At 43.3% G+C, this 11,278-nt stretch overlaps 1 protein-coding gene across 4 annotated transcripts in view; it reads left to right on the plus strand.

Annotated features, from left to right (window-relative positions):
* pde4cb (phosphodiesterase 4C, cAMP-specific b) overlaps positions 1-9,068 on the plus strand; it is a 147,692-nt gene extending 138,624 nt beyond the window's left edge. For all 4 annotated transcript variants that reach the window (XM_088907654.1, XM_088907655.1, XM_088907658.1 and 1 more), the window contains 6 exons: positions 909-1,073; positions 1,424-1,523; positions 2,000-2,154; positions 2,617-2,739; positions 3,088-3,270; positions 3,875-9,068. In XM_088907654.1, coding sequence (XP_088763780.1) covers positions 909-1,073; positions 1,424-1,523; positions 2,000-2,154; positions 2,617-2,739; positions 3,088-3,270; positions 3,875-4,384 — 1,236 coding nt within the window. In that variant the 3' untranslated portion in view covers positions 4,385-9,068. The remainder of the gene's footprint in view (positions 1-908; positions 1,074-1,423; positions 1,524-1,999; positions 2,155-2,616; positions 2,740-3,087; positions 3,271-3,874) is intronic.
* Positions 9,069-11,278: the final 2,210 nt, after the last annotated feature.

Consider the following 11,278-nt stretch of genomic DNA (forward strand, 5'->3'; position numbering starts at 1 on the left):
GTTACAATCGTATTCCCTCTTTTACCCAGGTAGAGATTGTTAAATCTCGTCATCCACAGCCTTAGGGACACTTAACTTTCATTCCTATTTGATATTATTTGAACTTGTCATTTGAAGAATCAGTTATTTGCAACAATTTACCCAGGCCTTAATTATTGACACTGTAAAGACATTAATACAGACTGAAAGAGTATGACTCCAGTACCACGGATCCTTAAAACCCCAGTTGGCTAACACCATATATTAGCACTCATTCCAGCCTACTGCACCTCTGAAAGTCTCAGCTCATGTTTCAAAAATGCAGCTTTCCCAAAACAGTGCAACATGCCACACACATAGTTTTATAAATAATGTTTAATTATCTAAATTCAAAACAAGTCCAGTTCTCCCAACAACTAACTCAGCTGGTACACTACTGGGGTTTAAAACCATATAGGTTTGAATTTACTGTGAGCTAAATATATCATTTTAAGCTTGTCTTTTTTATCTTTGAAACATATTAATTTCACATGTACGAGTACTATGTTTATTTTGGATCTGTTAAAATTCTGAAACATTCCTGGATTCTGTTTGAAAATGAGATTTTTGATTTAAGAAACAACAGCAGCAGACAGGAAAATAACGTTGCTTAGCAGTTTGAACAATTTTGGGCTTAGCAAAGCTGCAGACTCTTATACAAACAGACCAGGTGCTGGATATTTCTGGATATTTTTTTTATCTCATTTTACGCAAATAGGATATAAATGGAATATACGATTATATCCATATATGGCGCAAGTTTTCGCTTTCATGCTTTAAGGCCATGACTTGTACAAGAGTGTGCAACTTCTGAAGCCTGACGCAGATCGAGGCAGTCTTGTCTCCTTCCTCGGGTTGTGATTTAAGGAAGGGTGTCTTGTTGTGATCAGGAAAGAGAGCTGCTGAAGTCCTTTAAGATCCCAGTGGACACGTTCATCACCTTCATGATGACCCTGGAGGACCACTACCATGCTGACGTGGCGTATCACAACAACATCCACGCCGCGGACGTGGTGCAGTCCACCCACGTCCTCCTGTCCACGCCAGCGCTGGAGGTGAGCCTCAAACAGAAACCCCAGCCATTTATACCACAGCTGAGTCTCAATGCTTATATTCCTTCAGCCTTTGTATTTTATTTGCATTTAATATCTAACCAAAAAATAATATAGTCAAATAATATCATCAAGAATAATTTTAATAGATTAAAACAGAAGTTGCCTTGAAATTAGTCATCTTTTTCCCCCAGCAGTTGTGAATCAATGATGAGTTTTACTTTTACATTGTGCTCAGATAGATATGAAAACATACTAGTACACTGCACGACAATTCCCTGGACATTTGCTCTGAGTTTTGAATGGAGGCATCGTGTGCAGTTCTTTCTAACACAGATCATTGTCTTTTCCAGGCAGTCTTTACTGATCTAGAAATCTTGGCTGCTCTTTTTGCCAGTGCCATTCATGATGTGGACCACCCTGGCGTGTCCAATCAGTTTCTCATTAACACAAGTGAGTGGCCTCCTGTGGTGGGTGGGTGCTTCTTTGTCACTTCTGCTAACGAACCATGCTAATGCTCACTGGTGACAACTGTGTTTCCTAGTTATTGTTGAGAACTATAGTGGTTGTGGTGAAACCACAGCAGGTTGACAGAGCTTGACCTTTGTTGAAGCTGCACAGTAATCTCAACACATACCAAGGTGCTGCTTCATGGTTAAGCCCTATGACTGTCTGGCTTGAAGCAGCACAGGGCCAACGTACAAGTTGTATGTGTGATACTACTCAGTGATGGTAGCTGGCCGTCGATATATTCCACTAAATAGAGTTCTAGGCAAAGAGCCATAGGAAAATCATTACAAACGAGCTTTCGGACAGCTACCTTACAGCATGTGTCCAGCCTACTACTGAACTTAAGCTTGGGCGCTGGGTGTCATTCTCCCTGGTAGTCTTCCCTCATGGGATTTGTGGTTTGCGTGTCTTGCTGACAGACTCAGAGCTGGCCCTGATGTACAATGACTCCTCCGTCCTGGAGAACCACCACTTGGCTGTGGGCTTCAAGCTGCTCCAGGAGGAGAACTGTGACATCTTCCAGAACCTGAGCAAGAAGCAGAGGCAGTCGCTGCGCAAAATGGTCATTGACATGGTGGGTGTGAGCAGAGGGGCACCAGGGTAGGACAAGGGGGGACTCAGTGAGTCCGGGATTTAGAAAGATGGCGAGGAAGAGGCTAGCATAGGATTAGTTACACTTACTGTATTCATTTCAGGATCTTACTTTCAATCAGTTCTTTTTCAATGAAGTGATATATTAAAAATCTATTTAGAAACACATTAAGAAGCTCAGAACTGCCATCAGTTCAGTCAGTTTTTTTATTTTTTGTTTCTTTTTGTCAGTAACCATCACCTCAAAGCCATACTAGTATATTATATACAGTACAACTACATTAGAATAACAACAGGAAGATCAGGATCTAGAGTTTCACATTGCTAGATGCTGATAAAATGAATACATTTTGTATTACAGACATGATCTTGACCAACAGTATAGGATTCCCCCCCCCCCCTTATCTAAATGCCACAAAAGCCAGTGTTATCGTCTCATTTGCAGGTACTGGCCACTGATATGTCAAAACACATGAACCTCCTGGCAGATTTGAAGACAATGGTGGAGACTAAGAAGGTGACGAGCTTAGGAGTGCTACTGCTGGACAACTATTCCGATCGGATTCAGGTTAGAAACTGGGATACAGGGAAAAAAGATCATATTGATGATACACGGGTTGAATTTGAGATTGGGAAAAAATATCACGGAAATGTGGAACTGGCTTCTCCAGGGTATGACAGATATCTTTTTCCAGGAAATATCTTTTTGTAGACATTAAAACTCAAGTAATCAGTGTGAATGATTTGGAGTGTTGAAAACAGGCAAGAGAATATATGAATTAATGTGAATTTATGCCTGAATTGCAGTTGTAGTTGTGGTTTAGGGATTTTTCCCCAAGTGGTTCACCTAGCCAGGGCTTGGTGATGCAGATCCACTCCACCCTGCCTTCTCGACTCAGGACGGCTGCTCTTCCAGGTTCTCCAGAACATGGTGCACTGCGCTGACCTCAGCAACCCCACCAAGCCCCTGGAGCTGTACCGCCAGTGGACTGACCGCATCATGGTGGAGTTTTTCACACAGGGGGATCGCGAGCGGGACAAGGGAATGGAGATCAGCCCCATGTGTGACAAGCACAACGCCTCCATTGAGAAGTCTCAGGTACAGCAAGAAAAACAGGCCATCAAGCTGCTTTCTTTACTGCTTGGTAGTCATGCTGTCTACAGTATATATTGTTTTAAATCCTACTATTTCCTCTTGCCTAGCTAGCACAAGCTCTTCCAGCTTGTGCAAGCCTTATCATTTTATTAACTTATCTTTTTGTTTGTACATGATTCCTAATTCCCATAAGAAGAATTCACATATAAGTCACCCTGAATAATGGCGTCTGCTAAAGCAAGTATCGATGAATAATACAGCAGCTAATGACGGCCAGGTTACCTGTCCCACCAATTAACAGCACTGTGATACAGTGCATTTCCACTCCCGTTCCTCTTGAGGTCCTGATGGTATCTATAGCAGAGTGGAACCAACAAGCCTGGCTGGTGTTTTGATGCAAATTTTTTAAGAGCATTGCTGGAAGGAACACCTTGCAGACACACTGGCCCTCCAGGACAAGGGACCAGGATTAGACAGCCCTGGTCTAGAGCGTTAAGAGAAGAGTTTACCTCTCTTCTGTCATGCTCAAAGGAATCTGAAAAAAAAAGATAAGTAGTGAAATCTCAGGAAAAAAGACAGCCACAATGACCCTTTCATCGTTTTCCAGGTGGGCTTCATTGACTACATCGTCCACCCGCTGTGGGAGACCTGGGCCGACTTGGTGCACCCCGACGCTCAAGAGATCTTGGACACCCTGGAGGACAACCGAGAGTGGTACCAGAGCATGATCCCTCACAGCCCCTCCCCTCCCCCCGAGGAGAGGGAGAAGGAGGGAGTGACCGCGGGAGACAAGTTCCAGTTCGAGCTGACCCTGGAGGAAGAGGGGGAGTCGGACAGTGAGAGCCCCACGGAGGACAGCAGTGGGGAATCTAGGACTGTGGGCTCTGGGGAGTTGAGCCAGGACTCCCCCAGCCGGGAAGCCTGCCCTGGTCTGGACTTCTCAGCTAAGGACAATGCCAGAGCCCCGACGAACGCTCCTGTTCAGAGCCCTGCGCAAAGGACGTTGCCTGGAGACAGTTCTCCGGAGGTGGACATGAGCCCTGACAGGGGAACAAGCATAGAAAACAACGAGCTAGACCAAGAAGGGAACGTGACGTGCCTTCCACTGGGTACATAACAAAAGAGAGATGCACTTTTGTTTTTTTTTAAATACTTTTCCCATTTGCCTGGCTTGCAGTAGTGGTCTTAATGGTAGCGGAGAGGTTAAGGGGGCTTCCAGCACTGTCTGTCAGGCAGACAGCAGTAGCCGTACACTGGAGTTGCCTCTGAGACAACATGCCATGGATTGTTTTACTTGATTTTTCCTACCGTCACGAAGAGCGAGCGACACCAGAATTCTAGTTTTTGCCAAATGCTTCAGTCGTTGTTTTTTTGGGGGGGTTAGGGTGGGGGGTAGGGATGGGGGCTTTTGGATTTCGGGAAAAGCACCTCGGCACAGAGGAGGATCCAATGGCCACTGCAGCTTCCGTTCGGCCTACGGTTTGTGCCGTCGTCGCGGAAACGGCGTCGGGCAGACCATCTGCTGCAAGGCCTACTGAGAGACAGAAAGGAACTCTACCAAGAAACGTCTTCCTTTGATCGACTGTATATACCGTTTGTAAGAAGACAGAATAATAACACAGGGTCTCGGGACTTTTATACCAAACATTAAGTGAAAGTTTATTTGACTTTTAAAGAATAATAATCGATATTTGTTTTGCCTGTTCGTACCTCATACTCCTCGGTTTTTAACATTTGGAGAACACTCACTATTACTTTGCCTACGGTTCTACCAAATACATACCTGAACAGTATAAAAACCCCATTAACATTAACCTCAGGGTATGAAGGAGAGAGAACAACAGATTTCTAATGTAGCAAAGACATCTTGGGTATCCCTGCAAATACAGATGGGCCCGATATGCCTTATAGATCTGTGGCACATGAGCTTAATTTGGCTCTTTTCTTTTTTAACTTTTGCTAAACAGTTTTCCACCTTTAGAGGACAGGCCTTTGCAAGGCTTTCGTCATTCTGGGCTTGTGATCCCATATGTGTTTGTTTTTTTAGGTCATATTTCAACAAAAAAGGCTGAGTGAGAAGGGCAGTTGTAACGATAAGTTAAAGTAGCCCCACTAGGTACAGGAAACGAGGCCTGTGGGTCCCCAGGGATCCGGATTTTGTTGCCGGTCTGCAGTCTGTTTCAGTTCAGCCTTGAATCAAGCTGGTCTTTTCATTTTCAACATATTCCTGCGCTCGTCAGTTTAGAACCAACACACAGAAACAAAACCCTTTTAGTATAAATTAGTATTTTACTAAATGGCAGAAGAGAGAGGTTTATATTGCCCTTGTTATCTCCCAGTGCCTAAACCTCAGAACACACAATGTTACGGATAAGAGGAGGCCAACTGGCCTGTCCAGCTCATTTGGTTGCAAGGCTAATTGGTCCAAATGATTACATGGAAGATGCCAGCGTTGACACCGGAGGTGCAAAAAGTTGTAAGATTTTAACCAGCAGCCCAGGAAAGCCATGATGTGCAAAAACTGCACATATTTTGTGATAGTGTTCTTCGTACCAGCAGTGGAATAACATAGGCTTCCCCCCCATGGTCAATCACTTACTGAAAAAGTCATTGAAGATTCTCGAATAGGTTGACAGTACCGACCCCGTACCACTACCAAATACGCACCAATTTCTCAAATTCAGTATATTAAAGACAGCTAGTATAGCACACATTTCTGTCAGGGCTCTGTAATTCCAGTTTTTGCGGGCAAAGTTTTTTCAGGTGTTCTAGGCTTTCTAAACTAATCACCCCATTACTTATAAAAGAAGTTAAGAAAATCCAGTTAAGGATTAATGGTCCCTCTTAATTCTTTCCTGCTGGTCTTAAACTGTTAATTATTGCAGAACACCAGCAAAAAACATTGAATCATGGCCTTCATGACCAGAACTGGGATACCCCTGTTCTAGAGAATTCATGCCAAAAGCCTTCAAAGAAGGTTGTGCTTTCAATGTGATTGACATTCCAATGATCCAGGGAATCTCTTGTTCTTGTTCTTGTTTTTAAGCTAGGCATTTATTCATTTGAGGGCTCTCTGCTGCAACCATATGAAAGCCCACACATTTTTGATCTTATAGGGAGCAGGTCATCCTGTGTACTGCATACCTCTTCCTAGTTTTAAAGTAAAAAGCTTTAGAAATGGCTGGCCCTGTCCAGACTCATGCTGTCAAAACTCTTTCTAAAGTATAGTGTATGGTGTGTGTGTATATAGACAACTGCTGAATGTTTGGCGCCCCCTGTCAACATAGTGTGCAGTTGCACCCAATTTAAAATTGTATTACACCATCATGTATTACATGTGCTTATATATTGTTGTTAATATTGATAAGGGAATATTGATAAAGGAAATTAATTAAGAGAATGTAGATTTATTCATGGGAACACTACCTGCCCTGCAAATACCTGGCTAGTGGCTGCAAGCTGTCAATGGAACTGAGCTCTGCAGTGAGACAGAAAATATGACCTGGAAAAAAACATATTTAATTTGAATCCTCTTAAGTATCGCCTTTCACATGAGGCGGTTCAAGGGTTACGTAGATGCATTATTGCCAGTAATGCAAACCGATAAATCAGATAAAATCCCTAGAGCTGTAAAATCCTAGTATCCACTGGCTTGGAATAAAGTCTGTTTAAAATTCTGTTTTACAAAGCAGCAGTGAGAGAAGAGTTAGCGTAGCAGGAATATTATGACATCCATAATATATCAGGATCCAGTGTGTGTCAGGGGCTGGTCAACAGAGATGCCCTGTGTTTTATACTGAGACGTCAGTCCTCTGTGCTTAGCGAGTGCCGTTCTTGTGATGCCGTGTCGGTCTGTAACGCAGTTTGGTTTGCTCTAATCTAAAGCTGTCGCCATGTGTCTGTACGCTGTTGACGCCTCTGTCGCCGCTGTTGGTCGAGGCCCGTCTCCCTGGATGGCGGCTCTGTTGTCAGGCTGCCTCAACGATAGCACTTTACTCCCCCTCCCTGCCTGACCGCCCCGTCCACCTAGAAGGGCTCGATCCAAACGCCATTCCCACGGGAGGCGGCCCACCGAGCCTCCTCCACATCTGGAGCTTCCAGATGAGACACACGGCCGTCACACTAGGCAGCAGAGCTGGGGGAAATGCCTTTACAAGGAGTTCAGGAGTTACACTTGCCACCTGAGAAAAAATGCCCAAATAATTGAGCCTTCTTTGTATTTCACGTCATGCCGAGTCTGAAATGAAGGTGATGAACTGGGAGCTGTGTAGCAACCCAGCTTTCTGTTACCCTCCTGTCTGTGGTCAAACACTCCCTGTGCAAACATGACAGGGTTTATGAAGCCAGATGGCTGAAGAAGGCAACTGTATCGCTGAAGGATGCAATTCTTTTATATGCACTTGACTTCTTCTACCTATTCATTTGCCAAATAGCTGCTATTTTCCATATACTGTAGCTGACTGTATGTTTGTACAAGCATGTACACATGGGTGAGGAATACATCCTTTATTTATGTCTTGCACAGGGACACCTCAAATGACAGCGCAGGTTCCAAGCCAGCATGACACAACATGCTTTGGAAATTCCATTCCAAAAGATCCACAGATCCCTCCCTTGGTGACAGTGGATTCTTCTGTACTTTTATTTATTTTTGCATTAATATGCCAGATGACTTTATAAACAGGTGGTAAACAAAGCCTAGTGTCCCTTTGTTTTTTACTGGCTGCTGTATAAATACTGGGGTGCCATCTTGTCTTGTCAACCATGATAAGAGCAGCTTGTACTACATTGTGCATCACAGCACATGGAATATGGTTTATCTAGGCTGTACCTGAGCCAGAGGGAAAGTATTTTTCCAGGGTGATGTGCCATAAACACAGCTGTAAAGAATGCCATGGTGAACTTTCCTAAACGATGGCCCTGCAGGACATAAAATTAATTTGCAAATTGCAATTGAGTTGTCAGGGAGAAGCAGGCAGTTTGCTTTCCATGAGGCTTAATGGAAAGGAAACGTCAATATGATATATTATATAATAATATGCAGTAGATCACAGTGTTATAAAATATATGCTATGTATTAAACTGTATCCTAACCTAGACCTCAGAAACTGTGCTGAACACATGGAGGTCAAATGGTCTCTATACCAGCTGGAATAGGTGACAGGTCAAGACCTTTGTGAAAAGATATTGGAATTGGTAAGCAGCGCCAATCTGATGAGCACTTAGGCTTCCTGGGGTCTTATCAGAACCACCTCCCTTCCTCCCCATTGGAAACTGTGGCTGTCTGGTGTCATGAGTTTCCTCAGTCGAGAGCAACAGCAGCAAGAACCTCCCCTTCTCAATCACTCACAACTTTCACAGTGCCATGCAAACGTCCCAACATTGAGCCCAGCCTCCGTACTGCATTACTGTATGATTTTATTTCCTTGTACATTCTGTAAAGTTTGCTATTTATTCTTTGTACGTATCTCTGATATATGAAGTGCTATGCGGAGCCTCTGTCTCTTGTACCGGAGCCCAAGGATTCAAGTGTACCTTCTGAAAGAGGACCAGGACAGTTGAACCACTACGACGAATGTTTACCATTTTTTAAAAAACCAAAAGACTCCAGGATTCAGGTTGCATATGAGGGAATAGCACTGTGTTGTATGTGAAGTCCTATATATATATATTTGTTTTGTTCAGTCTGAATTTACTGCAGTCTAGACAATCCAAACACCAATGTTTACTACTGATTTGTATTTCTGTCTCACCTGATGACTGTACACGTCCTCTTTGTCATTAAAAACAAGAAGGGTCAAGCTTTTTGGCTCGGCATGTTTTTATCTTCTTGTGTTCCCTGACGCCCCCATGCATCACAGAAAGATCTTGCCAGAAGTATTCCCATTGCTGATGGCTTCAGTGTAACAATATACTATGTTTGGAGTTCTATAGAAATACAGGAACTTACAGTACATATGATAAATAAATCATAATACAATCCATGTACAAGTACAAAGGAACTGCACTATTCATTGAAACATTTTTTATATATAAATATATTCTAAAAAATACAAGGTAATCTTTGTCTTTCTTGCACCCGTAAATACAATATGATATATTAGAATAACCTTATTTAAGAATTCTGGAGACCTGCAAGAGTCCAAGCCACAAAGTAACCTTCCTTAAAAAGTCTCGAACTCAAACGTTCAGACACAGCAAAACTCACAGACTGAAATGAGACGGAACAAAGCGCTTAGCTACAAGCACTGCAACAGTTTGTAAGAATGATTGTTGTAATGTTAGCATTGAGATATGTAAAAATGAAAACCCCCGGTTAGGGTACTTGAAATATAAAGTTTGTTTAAAGAAATGGTACCAATGTGCATACTAGTTACAATCTCATTTTATTTCCTCGAGATGTTAAAAAATAGTGACGCAAAGTGATCAAGGTAGGAAAAAAAATCTATACCCAAGGTCGAGATTGCAGAGCGTGGGAGACATCTAGTGTTGAGACTGTATGTAAAATAGACAATTTTGGTAACAATACAAACAACTCAGACAAAATGGACCGACGTCCTTAATTTGAACCAATATTATGTACCGATTCGTTTGATTTGAATAATTGTTATTAGATTACACGTATGCTCCAGTTTTGGCGTCCTCAAGATTGATCCATCATTGTCAATAATACTGCAGAGCGAGTGAACGGAAAGGCTGCTGTTATATTCTGAGCTACACAGAAAAACATTATCTAGCTGTACACTGTCACGTGTCCGTACATAAGCAATACGTATTTTTCCTTGCCACACGTTCTCCTGTTGAAACTACAACAGACTGATTATTTTATTTTGCCCAGTGTGATAGTACCAGCCGGTGTTAACAAATCAGTGTTAGCAATAGATTGCTGCAAACTTTACACGGCGAAAAGCAGTAGCATCACAATCTGAGCAGTTGTCCTCCTTCGCTACAGAGCGGCAGAACAGGGAACTAACGATTGCGGCGCTGGGCTGTACTAGGGACACCTACAGGCCGTTCAGTTGCGGTCATTTAATAATAATGGTCCCTCTAACAGCTCTTCCAGCAGCAACTTGAGTTTTTCCCAGGAGGTCTCCATTCCAGGTACTGACCGGGCCCACACCTGCTGAGCTTCAGTGGGCTGCCAGCTGGGAGCTGCAGGGTGATATAGCTGCTGGCTGTTTAATGGGGAACTATCACACCCTTAAGACGTGTGCCACTGGCCGCGCCTGGCAAAAGCAGAGCACGGACAGACCACTCAAAACTGGTCATCTGAGCCCTGTGAGGATATTATGACGGGTTTCTATCAGGCATAAAGGACCATGAGATTAGTCATGAAAAACATATCTTTTGGTAGCATGTACTTCTAGACCCTGTATAGAAGAGCACTCTGTTCTCGAAACGATTCGAGATTTGGTAATGCATTTTTCCTATATAATATTTTAACACAGCTGAAATTGTGCTGTGTAGCAATTCGTGTGTTGGCGCCGCCTATATAAGTAGCAGGCGCACACTGACAGGACATCGCCGTGCATAGCTGCAGTACACCACCAGGGGGCACAGTAGCGTGCAGCCTGAGCTCGATGTGGAGCTGTGAGTGACAGCTACAGCTCTTTCCACTATTCGGGAATATCTTGACCCCAGGTGTTGCAGCGGTTGCTATCCCAATTTACACATTGCACGGCCGGAAGTGAAACGTTTGAGCTCGCTGTCGTGGTCTTCATTATTTAGATTTGCTATGCATGAAGGCCCGTAGGTGTCAAGCTACCTACTAAAATTGCCTTTCTAAAATGACATTCTGTGTTCGGGCTGCGATGCATTTCAGATATACTCCGTCGTATTTTGTTATTCATCCGTACAAAAGTCTTCGTGCTTTAGACGCAGGAAGCTTGAAGGGGGGTGCACGGGCCTACACGTCATCATCCAGATGCCATCTAGTCCGGAATGAACCATTGAGCAATTCTATTTAAAAGGCGACAAATGCCTTACGTCGCATTGGTGTTTCAGTAAATCA

This window comes from Atractosteus spatula, chromosome 28 (assembly GCF_055471065.1).
Source record: "Atractosteus spatula isolate fAtrSpa1 chromosome 28, fAtrSpa1.hap1, whole genome shotgun sequence".
Taxonomy (NCBI): domain Eukaryota; kingdom Metazoa; phylum Chordata; class Actinopteri; order Semionotiformes; family Lepisosteidae; genus Atractosteus; species Atractosteus spatula.